At 38.5% G+C, this 19533-nt stretch overlaps 1 protein-coding gene across 1 annotated transcript in view; it reads right to left on the reverse strand.

The window, feature by feature from the left end:
* Positions 1-217: 217 nt before the first annotated feature.
* The window catches only part of LOC140953717 (uncharacterized), a 39882-nt gene continuing 20566 nt past the window's right edge, over positions 218-19533 (reverse strand). Inside the window, exons 15-16 of the mRNA XM_073403122.1 lie at positions 12101-12337; positions 218-744 (exon numbers count right to left, since the gene is read on the reverse strand). Coding sequence (XP_073259223.1) covers positions 407-744; positions 12101-12337 — 575 coding nt within the window. The 3' untranslated portion in view covers positions 218-406. The remainder of the gene's footprint in view (positions 745-12100; positions 12338-19533) is intronic.

A 19533-nucleotide genomic window follows, 5' to 3' on the forward strand; every position in this document is an offset into this window, starting at 1 on the left:
AGGGGGATATCATTATATTCACCTAGCGCTCGCACCAGCGGCCTTTCGTGATCAAGAAAACCAGGCAAAACATAAAACGAAATATGCAAAATAATGTAGGCTTAAAATGGCAAATTTGACTAGACAGCCCAATATAAAAAACGCAACAGGTGTATAGTTTGCAAATCAGACGAGGAGAAATGTTTGAAAAGAAATAAATAAAGAACATTTGGTTACATATATTAAAGATCAGTTTAATAAGGTGGTACAAGTTTTATACTGTAACATACAGGTCTCAATATTGAATTGACAAATTAAAATGTACTTCTTTTTTCATTGCCTGGTTTATAAAAAAATATTATCCTGGCTTAATCAGTGTTATATTAAGTGACTGTCACGTTTGAAGCTGAATACGATGCCTCAGTTTTTAGGTTGTTTCGTAAAATGTTTCTACTTCGTCGGGAGTAAACTGATAAGTGCCTGCCAGAAATGTGTTGCTGAAGGTGCTTCCATAGCTGTACCCACTTTGTGTGCTGTAGGTATGGCCAAGGTCAGCATAGGAATTGCTACTGGATGACGCGTAGTCGTAAATGGCAATATCGCAGCCTCCTCCGAAAGTAGGTCCATAAGACGAGCAGTCGTATATTGAATAGCGGTAATAACTATATGTCCCTGTCTGAGGCAGTTTCACAGGTGCCCATCCTGGCTTGTTCACCAGCGAGAAAAGGAATGCCTGGGAATCATAATGATACTGGCAGCTGTAACCTTTTGGGAAAATAAGAAATGAAAAAGATGACCAATGCACAGATTTCATTCAAAAATTCGAATTCATACAGATAAGAAAATATACTGATAACTAATAATAGTAGTTTAAGTTCCTTAGCAAAGATCAATGAAAAGTGTGATTTTAATACTAATTTTATTCTTACTTAAGTATTTACTTTTGGAAGGAAGAAACTGCTTCTTATTTAAAAAACTAAGACGCCAAAAATATTGAACAGAGCGATAAATTGCAGAATAGTATTCAGTTATCGGTACCCCGATATAAAGCCCTTACCAAATCCAACACTGTTTTGAATGTATTTTTAAGCTATTTTTGAAAACTGTTTTTAACCTGTTTTGTGAAATAGGTTTTAAATAGGGTGAAAAGTATATTTTTAATGTATTTTTCGACTGCTTTTAAAGGTGTTTTAACCTGTTTAAAACGCTATTAAAAAAGAATTTTTAATGTATTTTTAAATTCGTTTAAAATATATAAAAAATTCCAGGGCTTTTGCAAGGCTCAAAACAGGTCTAAAATAGTTTTTAAATATCTTATAAATCGGAATAAAAACAGGATAAATACAGTTTCAGAAACATATTTTAATTTGCTATACTATTTTAAAACTATTTTTAATGGAAATTTTAAACGTATTTTGAAAAAAACAGGTTTAAAATAGGTCCAAAAATATATTTTTAATATATTTTTCGACTGATTTTAAAGGTGTTTTAACCTGTTTAAAACGCTATTAAAATGTTATGCTTCAAAATATATTTTAATAGCTTTTTAATGGGTTTCGAAATTTAGTAAAATAATCGTATTTGCAAATACAATAAAAATACTTTGAAAATAGTATTAAAATACCACAGAGGAAGAAAAGCAATAGCACGCGTATATTGTGAAAATACATCAAAAATAGGATGCAAAAATGCAAAAACAGTATAAAATTGTAAGAAAATAGCCTTAGAGTTGTCTGAAAACAGTACAAAAATCGGTCGAAAGAGCATAAAACAGTACAAAAACAGGATGAAAATACCATTTAAATTCATGAAATAAAATGAATACAAAACCGTCGAAAATTACTCTGAAAAAGCAAGATTTACTTCTGCGAAATTTCTCCACACAGTCCTACGCTAGCATTTCACCGGAATTATCTCTTAGCCGATTACTTTACGTTGATTTCCCTACGAATTCTCGGGAAATTCTTAAGGAATTTTTTAGAAATGCTGAAATCAATCTTTAGCCTGTGTACAAACCCCCTCCCCTCAATAAAAATCGGAGGGGAAGGGGGTCGGTACAGAGGCTATCAATCTTCCGCTTCAAAAGAGTATTGCGTTACGTTACCGGTAAATAATAATCTACATACATGTAACTTACATTTTTTATTATATTCACGGCTTTACTCAATTATTATCAGAAGCTTGCAGGCTACGCCTGAACGTTTAATTATTGGCTGATAAAGAACAACATAAGAATAACACCATCAAATTTACACGAGCATGAAAGAGGTCGGTGACGTGACATCAAGTGACTGAGAACAGCGAGGCTGAGCATGGAACCCTGTAAAAACTAAAATTGCCGTACAGGCGGGAGTATATAAATGTTTACTACCCTTCATTTGTTTCTCATATGGCGTATGCTTAAGCGTCTTAGTAACATGTTATGCATATATTGTGTATAATACTCACATAACAGAAGACTCTTGGATTAACACACAAGACAGCACAAGACCGCGTGCTTCGGAGAGAAACTGAACCAGATCCTTTCAAAGTACATAACAGTCGCTGAGGAGTCATACCCATTTTTAATCCGCGATAAATGCAACATCTACGTGTTCAGACAATCCGCAGAGTTGAAATGTATACTTTTGTAAGATCGTAACAAACAATAAAATCAAGCGCACCCGCCATCACAGCAACCGCCGGTACAATAATTTGAAATGAGCAAAGGACAAAGGACGGTTTGTTTATCACGTGCATTTGTCATATCACCGCGGCGCGAAGTCGTGATTTCAGTCGCGAGTGACATCTTAGAAATAATATGCCATGCATGTGCGGAATAATCTATGAGAGAAAGATAACCATATGTCGGAGTTTATTCATATCTGAGCTTTGTTTCTTGATGCAATATATATGAGGTGAGATGTTAGCTTGGATAATTTATTTATTATGTAATTTCAAGGGCTTATTTTAGATAAACCTCTGTTGACCGCGTGCATCCGGTTCTCGGCCCGCGGCTTCGGCTGTTTGTGAAAAAATTTCTATATGAAATTAAAATGCGATTTTAAGAAGTTTCTTTTAAATACTTATGGAAAGTCCCGTAACCGCATTAATTGAATCACGGCTAAAATCTACGCGGAGATTTTCGCAGAGAGCTTGCAGGTAATGAACAGTGAGGAACGGATAGATATTTTATCGGAACACTGTCACAGTTACGTGTTGTCAGTCAAAGCTAAAACCCATTCCTAATTTTCTTCTCTTTTTTTATTTAATTTAGATTTAATTTTTCGCTCAGCTTCGAACTTTGTTGGGAGGAGAATCCGGTGCACAATATGTGACAGCTTGTTTTGAGTCATTTATGAGTTCGTGACACCATGAAGGCTTAAAAATTAACTTTGTGCAATTGTTACTTTTATTTATAGTCTGAGTATAAGTCTCCCAAAAGACATTACAGTATTGCACCCTAGTAATAATAAGTTATAAGTACACTACTTTAAAGTATTTACAATAAGGTAAGCATTTGATGACTTTAAGCAGACTTCAAATAGTTTATGGATAATCTGTTTTTATAGTCAGAGTGCCGTGTGCCCAAAATACAATTCAAATAGACCTCAAAACAGTGTTTAAGTACTCTATTTAAAAGTATTTAAAATGTGGTCAGTTCTTAAGGTTTTAAAACATATTTCAAATAGTCTATTTGAACTCTGTTTGTAACTTTGTCAGTGGATGCGTCTCAAAATACATTTTAGATACAACTCAAAATAGTGTTAAAGTACCCTATTTAAAAGGATTTAAAATACGGTCAGCATTTGGGCTCTTAAAACATATTTCAAATAGTCTATTTGAACTATGTTTATAACTTTGTGAGTGGATGCGTCTCAAAATACATTTTAGATACAACTCAAAACAGAGTTAAAGTACCCTATTTAAAAGTATCTTAATTACAGTCAGCATAAAAGCCCTTAAAACATATTTCAAATAGTCTATTTGAACTCTGTTTGTAACAGTGTTAGTGGTTCTATGCCCAAAATACATTTTAAATACTCTATTTTAATCATATTTATTAAATAAAATACATTGTAAATTGATGAGAGAGGTTTTCCTTTACATGAAATACAATTTAACTACACTCAAGATATATTTCAAACAGGGGCGAAAATTTAAATTTTTTCGTCAAATAGTATTAAAATACAGGAAAATAGTGTTCAAATACTGAAAATACATTTTAAATACTTTAAAATCAGTTTCAAAATACATATGGTTTGGTAAGGGAGGTTTGAATCGTTCAATTGTTGTTTACTACAGACGAGTGTGACCTCGATATAACGAACCTCTGTATGACGAATTCCTTCACGTAACTAACGATTTTCTTTACCCCAGGTTATAGTAAAATATATGGAAACGAATCTCAATAAAACGAAACTCGTTATATAGCGAAAATTGTCTGCCAGTCCCTTGACCTTTAATTACATTGAGGTTCCAATCTGCAACCTCCGAATTAGCCCCTGCCGTCTTTGCCTTTCGGATCTTGTGATTTGTTACAGAAATTCACGGCGCGTAATCCTAGCTATTGTAGCTTCAAAACGCTACTGAACGGTGTTCTTTTTTGGGGGGGTGGGGGGGGGGGGGGGGGGGGGGGCGAATAAGCACATGAAATAATTGTGCAAAGAAAAATTGAGTGAAAAAAGAGGTGATGCATATTAATTACGGTACAACCCTCAGAAAAGATATCCCGCTTTGGCCTTTTTTTTTTTAACAAATCTGACCTGCTTGAGGGACGCCTGCAGGAAAGGAAAATTTGACTCGAACAAATGTTTCTCTTTGTTTGCAAGTGTCCCTTGAATAGAGGTTGGGTTGAGGTTGGTTAATAATTAATCAGCAAAAACAAGACAAAAAAATCGTCATTAACTTATCTATGCGACTTTATATGTTGAATTCACACAGGTGCAGTATATCGATGCAAGTGAGATAGTTCAGTTTGTGAAAGCTGCCATCATGGTCATTAGTGTACACTTAAAGATATCAACCTTCTTTGTGGTCAGTCACGTTTTGAGTGCTAAGGTGTCCCCTGAATGGAGGTTAAACCCAGGTTTCAGGACCAAGAAAACCTGTCCCTTTCCCTTAAATAGAGGTGTCCCTTCAATATATGTAACAGATATAAAGATCATGTGGACGTCTTTCCCGGACCAAATTTTGGGTCCCCTGTATGGGGTTTCACTCAAGGCGTTTCGATACAGTTTTTTCAGAGACCATACCGATATTTTTCAATCGCCTTAAAAGTCGTTTTATCCTTGTCCGATGGCTATGAAATTTTCAACACTTACTGACTTTGGACTTTTTAAGTAAAATCGATATCACCATGACAACAATGGACAAAAAAAATGAAATCAATAATAGCCGAATTTTCAGCAATTTAGGCTCGCTACTGAAAATCCGACACCAGGAACTTGTGGTGTTTAGCAAATAACCTCCGTAAGAAATAAAAAATTTGGTATATTTGACTTCAAATAAAACGTAAATATATTACAAACCTTATATTTTCAATAGTCGGGATAAATTGATCAATAAAAAGAGTTGTAAATAACTTATTTACAACTTTTTTTATTAAACAATTTATCCCGACTATTTAAAATAGTCTGGTCTTAGAGTGTTATGTCTTAAGTAGCATCAGAAAGTTGTTTAATATCATATTTTGCTGCTTGGAAATTTTGGCGTATTTTCTTTTTTGCCATCCTGAAAACCAACCCGTTATCTCACCACCTGTTTAAGTGCAACTTTCTTCTAAATTTTGACTTTTAGCGCTTTTATGCATCTCTGTATAGAAAGGCTCGACAGAATTCTTTTTAAACCTCATCAAATAATCTTCACGATGCATACAATAATGTCTGAAACTTTCATTGAGATTGATTCACTGCAACACCTTGAAATTTCAAGACAAACCTACTAGCGTACAAACCGGCCAAAAACTTGGCTTATAACATTTACTCTTTCGACGTTATGCTAATTTTCCCAAACTTATGCCTCCATGAATAGCATGAATAGTACACTGATTCAGTGCGAATACAGCTATTTCAAAAAACGTTGTCAGAAGAAAAGCAAAAAGTTTAAGCCAAGACCGAAAGGTAATGTGGTATTTTTATAATGACCTGTTACAGGTCCTATAGGAGTTTTGCGGCCACTCAAGTATGTTCCTGAGAACAGTATGGAACGTCTTTCCGTAAGTGAGAGTATTTCTAATCGTTGGACAACTGTTAAAACAGAGGTGGCTGAAGGGCCTTCAAACAGTAGGGAGCTTAAGCAAATACAATAGCGACAAAAGAGACCGTGAGCAACAATAGGTATAATTTAGCAAAACAACAACTTAGGCCCCGTCCACACGTATCCCGGAGATTTTTGTATCCGCAAATTTTTTTATGCGGATACAAAAATATCTGTGTCCACACGTAGGGTATACGAATCGTATACGACCCGTCCACACGTATCCGATTCGTATCCGAACATCTCAAAGGATTAGTCAACAGAGCATGCGCATTACAAAGAAAGCTAAGCTTGCGATAATTTTGGCGCCAAATTCGCGGCTTTCTTGTTTGTTTGCTAGTTGTCTTCCCGCTCTTTTGAGAAGTCTTTGGCGTCTGATTCCTGAATCAGATATGGCTAGAAGCCGCATAATGCTTAGACGTCTTCTCAGTAGTTAAAGTTTAGATTTGACATTGCAACATTTAGTTCGAGACACGCTATTAGGCTTGAAAGTAGTCCTAGTAGCATTGAACACACAACGTTTCTGCTCGCCGCCTTTTGGAAAATCTCGCGCGGAAAAAGACTGGTTCTGATACTGTGATGTCAGCGTATACAAAAATATACGGATACGAGCGTCCACACGTATCCGGATACACAGCGTATACAGAAATTTCCACTCTGGAGAGCGTATACAGAAATCTCCGGATACACGGAGCGTATACGGCGGACACGTGTGGACGCTAGGTGTATCCGCATAGAAAAATTTGCGGATACAAAAATCTCCGGATACGTGTGGACGGGGCCTAAATTTGCACGTGCATCACGCTTTCTTTGTCCGTGGCCGTTGTTGCCCGACTACGGTTTGAAATGTCTCATATTTTATTGGGGAAGTGAACAGCAGACCACAATTTTCTTTTCTTTCTTTTTTTTTTTTAATTCAAAACTAGTCCTTTATAATTCATTTCCATAGGAATCGCCATCATTTAAAAAATTGAAAGAGGTGGAATAAAGGCGGTGTGGTTGTCCATGCATTCTCACACGCTGGTTTAGTGCAAAATATTACCTGCAGTAGACTTTGGCTAGCTTTAATTAATGCTTGAGTAGGAACCATTATTCGGAAAAAGGTTTGTTTATAATATTTTTTTCGCACACTTCGTTACTACGTTATGCAAATTGATAAAATGTAAAATTTACTGTCATTTTTCCTTGCTAATTACCGGAACAAAATTGCTTTCAACGATGGGAATAAGCAAGAGTGCACTTCGACTGAAATTTTACCTTGTGCTTTTTTAAAAACTAAAATGATAAGTATGATTCAGTATAAATGACGAATAAAATCAGCGACCAGTTTAGTGGAGTGATTGTTTGCCGGCAAAAGACTGATTTGAAACAACCCACATTACCTTGCGGTCTTGGCTTGAAGACTTTTTGCTTTTCTCCCGACAACGTTTTTTGAAATAGCTGTATTGTCAATATGAAAAGATGAAATAATTATTTCTGCCGCAGTGAGTGAGCCTGAAGCGAGCGAACGAGGCAGCTCTCTAATCGGCAAAACATTACATTAGAGGGGCATTCAATCACGTTTTCTTACCAAACGCAAGGAATTGTGGTTATGCGCGGCTCAAAGATTTAGGATGCGCAATGGACTCGCAAGGAATTGTGGTTAAGTGCGAATAGAAGATTTAGGATGCGCGGTAGACTCGCAAGGAATTGTGGCTATGCTAGAATGGGAGATTTCGAGTGCGTAGTGGATTACCACATGCTTTCTTCTTACACTGATTTTCAACTGCAATTTGAATAATTTGCAATCTCGTTAAAGTATAGAAACAAAAGGTCTAATTGGAAAACAAACAACTTTACACGTGCTCTATACTTTTGCAGTTGGCCGAGACTTGTCGACCGAGAACCGAAGGCATTCATGATGAATTCATCATAGTCGATGCCAAGGCAGAATAAAAGAAAAGTTCGGAAAACAGAACACGTTAAGACCAGCAAAATAGCGTAGCATATGGACAAAAAAATAGCATCACTGGAGCAAGCAGCCGTTTAATATCTTTCAAGCATATTTTCACAAAATGCAATATTTTATAAGTCCGTGACTAGGGTTAAGCACTGAGAATACTAATTTAAGCACTAACCATACTGATTAGGGTTAAACCCTGAGAAAAGTGATTAGGGTTGACGGTTAGCTTCTATTTTGGGTTGGGGTTTACGCTACAATATTTGAATAAAATTATCAACTTGCGGAGAAATTGAAGGGACTTAAACTTTGACAACATTTGTTGATCAGAAACTAAGTCTCTCAGTCTATTCTAAATCGACCGACGTATGATGGTTTGGTCTGGCTGGGATTCTTCGATTTGTCAAAATTATTGAAAAAAATATCGGACTGCCGGCCATTTAGTGTCTTGAACGGTTACCGGCCATATAGCCGCAGCCTTTATTATTTTCCAAGCAAATTTCCTTCTGTTTTGAGAGGGAATCAAACAAGCAGCATTAGAGCTACGAGCCCCAAATTTATGTATCATATTTATCAAAAATTGAACATAACTGCCCTCCAAAATTGTTTAAATTGGTGTTTGATTCGTGACATGGATATGGTTGGCCAAGTTAATGTTGTGTTTTCATTGTCGTTTCTCAGAACTATCTTGCAGCGCAGATCACAGCCGAACAAATTCCCTTAAAGGGACAGTGTCCCGATTATGCGCACGCGCGAGCGTCATCTGTTTTTTCTTCAAAAGACAATAAAACTGTCATATTGACTCGACAAGATTTCCATCCGGACCGCACCGCCGACGGAGATTTGTTGTTTATATTCTCAAGTAATATTTTAGACTTTCGAAGAAGTCTTTCGTCTTATATAAATATTTGGTTCGCGGTTCGAAGACTCATCGCGATTTTATCGCTAGCTGGGCCGCCTTGCTACCCGAAAATCTCGTTTCGCTCGCTTTAAAAACATATTTTCAAATTTGAAACTCGTGTCAGAGGTCAGTTGTGCCAAGTCCAGTAATATCTGCCTGATTTGCTCGCGTTCTAGCCTCAAACACTGAAAGACATTAAAAAAATGCAATCTCAACGCTATGAATCATCACAAAGGTTAGTCAAAAATTATATTATGATTTCAGGGCACTTGTTTTTCTAAACATGTAGCGCCTGTTTGTTTGATTTTGTCGGCCGTAGGCAGATTCATTTAAAAGTTTACTAACGTGTCGTTGCAAGACATTCAGCTTCGCGAAGCTCCCCTCCACAAGATCTCCTCATTCACATCAATGTCTCAATTGTTTCTTTCTTACAGTCTTTATTGTTGCTGTTTCATTTCTGCGTATTCCTTTCACAATTATCTGAGCTTGTATGAAAGCTAGCAGAAGAAATAAGCCTTCAATCGGCATCAAAGTGCTTCCAATCTTTTGGTCCTCTGGCAAACGGCAATAAAAGTAACGACATAAAATCCAGATTTTGCCCAAATCGAAACTTAACCGGAACAATATATCACTGGTCTGTAATCCTGAGAAGTTTAATTGTCGTATTGAACCCGGCCAAGCGCGATGCAAACGGATTTTTCAAGGTTCTCTTACTCTCCTCGCATCTTTTGATTTCGCGACATCCTGTCCAAAAATCAAAATTGGTGCATGCGCAGTAACGGGATACTGTTGGCAGATGAAATAAACAGTTGTAAACTCAAGAATTTTAAGTTTCGTGGAAATTGCTCGATTTTTGTGCGAACAGAAAGACTGAACACCAAAGTTAGAAAATAATTTGCTCGTATCGCCAAATCAAAGCTTCAAAATAAATTTCAGTCATTCAGTTGAAAGCGAGAATGATTGAACTTATACATATCAAAAATCGAGTTCCGACGCGATGCGAGCACGTTAGAAAAATACTAAAACTCGCTCATAATTAAGTTAGTCACCTTAGACGCGATCAAAAGGAAGATAATTTCTAAATTTAGGTCACAAAGATTTTGGATAGCTGTCTTAGCGTCATATCACCTTCTACTAAACATTTCACACTTAATTTTCAATTTCTTCACTATTCCTTGCCTACGGCAACACTTCTACCCTTTAGGTATACTAGTATTTAAAATAAATGAACTTAAGCCATTTACATTTTGACGAACCAAACTTGCATTTGCAATTTTTGTCCAGTATTTTGCATCTTCCCTTAGCAAGTCGCAGGACAAATTGTCACAGTTTTGAAAATAAGTTTTCACTGAAGGGAAAGCGTGAACCCTTCGTGTGACCTTTGTTAAAATTGTCCGTTGTTATTTCCTTCTAGAGTTTTAGTGATAAATATAAATTATATATAGATTTAGCCAGGGTCTGAAAGCGAAGCTCTCGATAATATTTATAGCTTGTTCAAACCAAATATAAAATCGTGTAATGCTAAGCGGGAAGGCAACGCCGGAGAACGGTGAAAAACAACAATCGGACTAATTAGCAAAAAAAGCAACTTTGCACGTGCAGCACACCTTTTTGTACATTCTTTGCTATGTTTTGCACCCCTACAACGTGAAACTTCCAGAAACGTCTTAGTTACACGTTTTGTGGAGGAAATGTCGTTCGTGTTCAAGTTCACTTCTTTTTTTCACTGCCCTTATTTTCACCTTGCATTGGTGACCATTAGCATTTCCCATTTTGTCACCGCCGCTACAAAATTTTCATGTAGTTCTTCCAACAAAAAAATGTCTCCTCTGTTTGTTATCTCTCGCTCAAGACCGCCTACTTTCTTTTTTTCTCTGTCTTTCTCCTCCTTTAAATTCCAAATTTGTGGCAACAAGAGAAAAAAAAGTTGTGCATTGCGTTTTAATGGAAAAAAAAAGGATAATAAGAGAAATGCCGGGCATCCTCCCCCTCCCCGTCGTGGTTGCTTAAGCTCCTAATGATTCACAAATGTCTGATGGTAAGCCGTAACGAAAGTGATTGCAAAAAAAGAAGTAAATGAATATTTAACAATTATTCCTTGAAATCGAGGTGAAAAGTGGCAAAATATTTACCGAGCCACGAAGTGGCGAGGTAAATATTCCTAAAGCCACTATTCACCGAGATTGAAAAGAATAATTGTTTTAGTATATACATACGAAGTGATCTCAACAAAATCAGAGAGGAAACCATTCAAAAGTACGATTTGATTGACAGATCAGGTCAGCTAGACACGCGACAGTTTAAAAATAGATCTTTGTAGAATTTTCAAACATGGCAATTCACAAGCTTATCACTTCGCAAACAACAGCGTAATGACTTAAATGGAACCGCTAAAAGTTTGAATTGTTTCCTTACCTGAGAAGAAAAGAAGAGCTTTGATGTCAGTTCTGTTGACTTGCCAAGTTTATAGCTGAAGAGGTTTGTTGTGTCGTTCTTCGCATGAAGTGCCGACAAAAATGGCGATTCGGTTCCTCGAGGTAAGACGTCGTTTTCATGTAGCATTCTTTCTCGTATTTACTTGAAAATTAGAATTCCTGCATTTGCTTTCAAATTTGTTTGTCATAAATAAACTTCGTTTTTGGGCCAAATTTTTCTTGTTAGGAAACGCTGAGTTCAAGAAACGGTCTCTTCTAGGCGAATAAACGGGAGTTGTAAACAATCCATCGACCACAAAACTCAACAACAGTAAATGGAAAAACGCGGTTTTGAATCCTTCGAAGTCTTTTCTTGCCTGAAAAAAAGTCAACCCTAGGATTTTGTCGACTTTTAAAAGATCTTTCTCTAAGAAAATGGGAAAAAAACCGAGCTCGCACATTATCCACTCGCTAGGAGGTGAATATTGTCGAATAGTCCGAGATAGCGAACCAATCAGATTGCTTAAATCACCAAGATCACTGTATATACAAAAAAATATTCATTACAAATTCTTCCTTACACAATTTTACATGCTGTCACGCTCAGGTTTAGAAAATCCTTCCACTTACCCCAAGAGTGGCTGGTATACCCCCCAAATATGTATTTCCCCCCGACTCTTATTATTGTGACAGTTGGTCCTTTATGGTCGCATCGACCGTGAAAAGTACTGGCAGCCCAGCCGTCCACGGACGCACGCCAACAGCGCCTCCATCGTGAAGATTTGCTCGAGACTGGTTTGAGCAAAGTGCTCAAATATGTTAAGTAGCTAACATCATTTCCCACAATAGCAGAGCCTGTCAATCCTCCTACGAGATATAAACAAAAAAATTAGCAATAGTGATGTAGAGAGCCATTTAATTTAAACGGATTTAGGAAACAGCCTAAGACCGGACGTTGCCTTTATCCGAGGCCAAAAAAAAAAAACATGACGGCTTCAAGAACAAAGAAGGACACTTTAAAATTTTATTTTCTTGCGTTGTTCTCAAAATCGTTAATATAGATACACATTTTTCAGAACTACAACAGTGCCAAGTTAACCTGAGTCTACTTCAATGAATACTATTTTAAATTCCTAAACGAGTTAAAAACGTCAATTCAATATTAAATATCAGAGCTCCACCATTCGAGCACGAGAGCTGATGGAGGAAAGGAAGTGTGAAATCAATGCTAAAAGGAGAGCCGCTGCAAAGTCCCGAATTGACAGGATTGACGAATCCTGATCTGCTGATCTACTCCAAGCGGTACAGCGGACAAGGGACAAGGGAGTCAGCTCGTGGCTGAATGCTATTCCAATCGAAGAACACGGACTGGCTTTGAACAAGCAGGAGTTTAGGGACTTCCTTTGCCTTCGCTATAACCTCCCTCTGCCTAATCTCCCTAATTACTGTGCTTGTGGAGAAATGTTTACTGTCAACCATGCGTTGTCATGTAAGAAGGGAGGTTTTGTAGCTCAGAGACATGATACAATCAGAGATCTTCTGACATCACACATCAGTAAAGTGTGCAGAAACGTGGAGACAGAGCCACTCCTGCAACTACTCGACAAAGATATATTCAACCTTCAGTCCACTGTTACAAGTCGAGCTGGATAGGCTGGATATGAAAGCAGGAGGTTTTTGGACACCAGGAGTAACGGCATTCTTTGACGTACGTGTAACGCATGTTAACTCCCGGTCCAACCAGGGCAAGTACACAGCTACGGTCTTCAAAGAGCAAGAAAACGAGAAGAAGAGGAAATACAGCCAGAGAGTGCCTTAAATGTAGAGATGGGAACTTTTACACCACTGGTGTTTGGTACAAACGGGGGCATGGGACTCGACTGTCAGAACTTTTTAAGGTGAATCCCTAGTTTTGCACTGCGCATCTCTTACTGCGCATAACAAGATGGCCACCGTAAAAAAGAGCATGTGAAGTAATATTATTAAAATGAAGTTGACTGAAGAGAAACGCTATTGGAATTTTTGCTTGCTGTTGTTTCTTGCCGAGGTGAGACTCAATGTGTTGCGAATGTGCATAACGTAAGCAGTACGCGTGTTGCTGAGTTCGACCTCCTCTCGGAGAACCTCGATAGTGGATGTTTAACTTGTGCTTACTCACTTTGATTTTCATTTAAACACTTTCTTTATCACATTGTGTCCTAAATGTGATATCTCGATGTAAATTCTGTAAAAACGGATTTTTTAATACTTTCTTCCCCTTTTCACATACATTCTATTTTGAAATTCGCCCCAGTCCTCTCTCAAAAATCGGAGAAAATGCGTTTGGTGCGCACTTTTTGCAGCTCTACCGCAAAAACGAGTACGGTGACCCCCATTTTTTATTTCATGATTTTAATAAGGACAGTGCTTCCTTTCGATGAGAAAAAAATTGGCACAAATCTATGTTCAGTTTTTTGGCAATTTTACTAAATTGTACGGATTGAGCCATCACGGGTCGAAAAGCGCGCGTCCAATTTAATTCTACTTTGGAGCGTCAAGTAAAAACAAGGGCATTAAAGGGCATTTTTCTGGTACGTAAGTGGATAAACAATACATAAAAGTCAAATTCTGTGTGATGTCACATGCATCATCGAAAAAATCTCTCCTTTTTGTCTAGTTTTGCGCTGCCCGCGGTTTTTGTAAAAGGGTCCTAAATAGCCGTATTTGTCAGCATTGTGACGTCAAAACGAGCACGGTGACCCCCACTTTTTATTACTTTTTTATCATCTTCTTGACTTGTTACATCAGTGTACCAAGTTTTAGCTAAAATCTATGTTAGGTTCTTTTACTATGGAATCACCTTAAGAACTCTCGCAAATAAGCTTTCGACTAAGAACAATGAACACTACGCCAGCGTTATTTCCTGGCTTCGAATACAGCTCTCATTTGCTATATTAAGAACTGTACACAGATACGTCAGAGCTTCTAGATATCCATTCAAACGGCACGTGAGGTCTCAGAGGACTTCACGTTCGCTGTAGCTGGTCTACATCTGCACTCATAATTTTAGGCCTAGATTTTTTTTTATAATTTTTCTTAGTAATGCTTGATTTTCCTTTTCCCACTTTTAAATTATTCACAATTGTAAATAGTTTTCTATCGTGGACATATATTTAATTTTTAATTTGTAAACAAGACGACATAATTTGAAACTGTAAATATTACTTATTGTTCTGATACTTAAATATTAAAGATTGTTTATTATTCAATATTAATTAATAATTTATCCACTTAGATTGCGCAAGTATCCATAACAATGATTAAATGCGCCTTACACTAACAGGTAATAAAAACATTAAAAATCTATTTACAATACGAAAACAAATAATGATATGAATAGAAACAGAAATATATGTAACCTATTTTTTGAAAACCAACCTAACGAGATTTGCAGTCATTTGAGTGAAAAGGTGTCAAAAGGCAGGTTTCTTAACCCCAAGAAGCTCCAAGATTACAGAAACGAAGGAAAAGGAAAGGAGAAAAAGAAACAGCGAGGAGGAGGAAAGGAGGAGAAGAGAAAAAAAGCAATGGCTGCGCTCGTAGTTTTTATAATAGCTACTCTGGAGATAGTTTTTGGCGGAGAAAATTAAACTGTCTGGCGCAAAAGGTCCATTCAGTTCACAATAAGCAGATCATTATATCAATAGACATGTACCAGATTCGGTGAGAATCATACTAGCTTTTTAATGACCAAATATGGACTACATAAAGCAACAGTAACACGTGACCTGGCCTACTACAATAATGCAATATCGCAACATCTCCCTTCCTTTGAGGTGAACGAGCTTATGAAAAATAACAAAATTTGATAATCTTACAAAACCGAAAGTAAAAAAAAAAAAAGAAGTAATAGAAAATAAATGTTACAAAACTTACAAAAAAAAAAATAATAATAATATCTGTCATAAGGGGCAATGTCTTTGCAGAAAGATCAGTAAAAGTCTGTTGAAGTTCAAATACCCTTCTTTTTTTTTTTTGCAACTGAAAACTAACTAAGCAACAAAGTCCTTGAACCTAGAGGGTGGTTTTACGACTCGGGTGCGTGTCTTCTTGACAGCTGGAAGTGGGGACGGTGTAGACATCTGCTTTTGTTCAGGTAACGGCGTCTGCACATCACGCTTTGTTGGTTGAATCTCAGTGACCACTACTGTCTGCCGCTGAGTAGTAGCTGCTGGTTGCTCAGCTGGCCTCAAGAATTCTCGGTTCCTGCGAAGAACTTGGTTGTCTGAATTTGTTTTCACCACATAGGATCGGCCTGACAACTTCTCGATACACGTGCCAGTTTTCCAGGTTTGATTCTTCTGCAAAGGTGCAATTCTGACATCTTGTCCTATTTCTATTTCTGGTAAAATGCGGGAGGATCGATTATGATACCATTTTGCTTTCTGTCGTTTCAACTTCAGCTTTTCAGTAACACTTTTAGGAACTTTGGGGTATAGAAGGTTGGTAGCTGTGAGTAACAAGGTTCTGGTGCGACGAGACATCAACCTCTGTGCTGGGCTTGTTCGGATTGACTCCGTTGGTGTGTTTCTCTGGTCTAGTAGGGCTAACCAAGGATCTCTGTTGTCCTCGAGTGTCTTCTTGATTGAGGACTTAGCAGTCTTCACAGCAGACTCCACTTTTCCGTTAGCTTTGTGATGATGTGGGGAGGATGTCACGTGGACAAATTCCCAGTCGAGTGCAAATTGACGAAACTCTTGACTTGAGAACTGAGAACCATTGTCGGTTACTAATGAATCCGGAATACCGTATCTGCTGAATTGTTCCTTGAGGAATTCAACCACAGAACTAGAGGTGTTCTCTTCCAATTTCTTGACTTCAATAAAGTCGGAATAGAAGTCCACAAGCACTATATAATCTTGGCTATGAAGCTTGAATTGGTCTGCAGCAACTCGACTCCAAGGGCGATCTGGAAGCTTGTGACTCTGCATTGGAAGCTTCTGATTCTTAGCTTGAAATTCGTTACAGATTGAGCATTGCTTAATTTGATCACGTACTTCAGCATTCATGCCGGGCCAGAAAACAGTGTCTCTAGCTTTACGAAGGCAAGCTTCTACTCCCAAATGGCTTGAATGGATTCGTGACTTTACCTCGGGTCTTAGTAGCTGAGGGATGACTACTCTTGAGCCTTTGAAAAGAACACCGTTGTAAACGGCCAGTTCCTCACGGTAGGACCAGTACTCACGAATCTTGATTGGCACTTCCTCTTTTTGCATTGGCCAACCGGTCAGAATAGTTGTATTCAGGGTTTGCAAAGTGTCGTCTTGACCTGTACTTCGTTGTAACTGCTCTAGTCGTTCTGGTGTGATCTTCAGGGCTAACATAGGGTCAAGGGTCTCTAACTTTAAAGAAAACACTTGAAATGATTCTTCTGACTTCAGGGTTTCGTGCTGTGCTGCTCTAGATAAATGATCAGCCAAGAACATCTGCGACCCAGGTTTGTAGCTGACTGACAGGTTGAATCGTTGCAGCCTGAGAAGCATCCTTTGAAGACGGCACGGAGCTGAAAGGAGAGACTTCTTGAAAATTGATTGAAGAGGTTGGTGATCTGTTTCTACAAAAATCTTCTCTCTGCGTGCTAAGTATTGATTGAATCTTTCCCATGCAAAGACTATGGCCAGACATTCTTTCTCGATGGTTGCGTAATTCTTCTCTGTAGGGGAGAGAGTTCTAGAGGCAAAAGCTACTGGTTGTCCGCTTTGAAGGAGGACTGCTCCAAGGCCTTTGTCACTGGCATCAGTCTGGATGGTGACTTCTTCTTCGATGTTGTAGAACTTAAGCACTGGATGTTGAATGACAAGTTGCTGAATTGTAGCGAAGGCTTCATCATGCTGCTTTGCCCAGGTGAATTTGGATTGGCCAATTGTGAGCTCTCTCAATGGTGCTGACACATCTGAAAGCTTCGGAAGGAATTTAGAGAGGTAGTTAACGAAACCAAGTAAAGTGAGTACTTCAGGTTTAGATCTAGGCTTGGGCATGTTCTTGATGGCACAGACCTTTTCTGGATCTGGCTTCAATCCATCCTTTGAAATCACATGGCCCATGAATTTCACTTCTGCTTCTCGAAGCTTTACTTTGTTCTTGTTAAGCTTCAGGTTAACTTGCTTGGCTCGTTCAAGTAGGCGAATCACATTTTGATCATGGTTTACAAGGGCTTGGGAGTCAGTATCACCACAACCAACCACAAGGATATCATCTCTGATGACTTTCACTCCGGGTAGATCTGCGAGGCACTCTTGTAGTTTGCTCTCAAAAACTTCGGGGGCTAAGGTTATACCAAAGGGCATTCTTAAGTAACGATATCTTCCAAGGGGTGTCCAGAAAGTAGTGAGTTTGCTACTCTCATCATCAAGGCTAACTTGATAAAATCCATCCTTTGCGTCGAAGGAACTGAAGATTCGTGCTTTGCTGAGCTCAGGTAAAAGTTCCTCTAAAGTAGGCATTTGGAACCTAGGGCGTTGGACTGCACGGTTTAGGTCTTTTGGATCCAAACAGATTCGAATCTTCTGAGGTTTTGCAACTATCACCATACTGCTGATCCACTCTGAGGGCTCAACTGCTTTCTTGATAATGCCTTGCTCTTCCAACTCCAAAATCTCCTTCTTTACATCTTTCTGCAAGGCTACAGGCACACGTCTAGGGGAGTGCTGCACTGGTGTAACATTTTTATCAACCACAATCTTTCCGTCTCCAATGTGTCCTAGGCCACTGAAAACTTCATGATACTTGTTCAGCAGATCTTCTCTTGACAGAGGATTTTGCATTGGACTCTCGCACATTTGGTGTAGACTCTCAGGGACACTGACATTCAAACGGATGAGTTGCAACTTTTCGCATTTGTCGGCTGACAGCAAGGGTTTGCACTTGCTTTCAACAACTTGAAACTTCAGAGTCTTCTTTTTGCCTTTGTGCTGCACATGTAATTTGCATTCACCGAGTGGCTTTAACGTTGAACCACCAAATAGCTTCAGTTTGACAGAGGAGTTGTCCATGGGTGGATCTCCTAACTGTGTAATGATTGAGAGGTCGTCCAAACAAAATACGTTGCAGGTAGCTCCAGTATCCAGTTGACAGGCTAGGGTTGTTGTAAAATCTTCTTCAGCTGATTTGAAGAAACTGACATCTGCGAACCACTGCTTTGCTTTAGTCTGTACCAGGGAGACAGTTTCCACTTGCAGGCAGCTTTCATCAGAGCTTTCTTGGTCTTCTTCAAATTGTTGCACTTTTTTTGATGAGCGACACACGGACGCAAAATGGCCCTTTTTGTGACACTTACTGCACGTTTGCTTGAACGCGGGACACTCTGTTCTTCTTGTATGACGTTGTTTACGACCACAATACTTGCATGTCGGTTCAGAAGAACTTTCGGAATTCTTATTCTCGTTTTTCTTCTCTTTCTTTGAGGATCTGGATCCATCTCTCTTCTTTCGACGATTTGTATCTCCGGTTTTCTTGTCACGAAGTTTCTTGACGTCTTCTGTCTGCTTGTCTCCAGTGGCTTCGATCGTCTTCATCTGGTGCGAAGCTGTTTCGCTCGATGTGCACATTTCAATGGCTTTCTGAAGGGTCAGGGATTTTTCTCTCAGAAGCCTGACTTTGTCACCTTGATTCTTTAATCCGATGACTAATCTATCTCGTATAAACTCGTCTGTTAAAGCTCCATATTCACAGGACGCGGCTAATTTCCTCAATCTTGTGACGTAAGTTTGAACGGATTCTTCGCTTGTCTGTGAACAAGTGTTGAAAACATACCGCTCGTACACGACATTTCTGGTCGGCTTGAAATATTTTTCCAGAGCTTCTAGACATTTGTCGATTTTCTTCTTATCTTCCTCAGACAGGTTAAGGTTAAGTAGAATTTGGAGACATTCTCGTCCCGTCGCTGATCGCAAAGTCGCAAGACGGACCGATTCCTCTCGCTTGTCGAGGCCTGTCGCGATATCATAATCGCTCCATTGCTGTTTAAAAAACTCCCAGTTGCTAGCAACATCACCTTGACGTTTCATGGAACTTGGCAGCGGAAA

Source organism: Porites lutea, chromosome 1 (genome assembly GCF_958299795.1).
Source record: "Porites lutea chromosome 1, jaPorLute2.1, whole genome shotgun sequence".
NCBI classification, from domain to species: Eukaryota; Metazoa; Cnidaria; class Anthozoa; order Scleractinia; family Poritidae; genus Porites; species Porites lutea.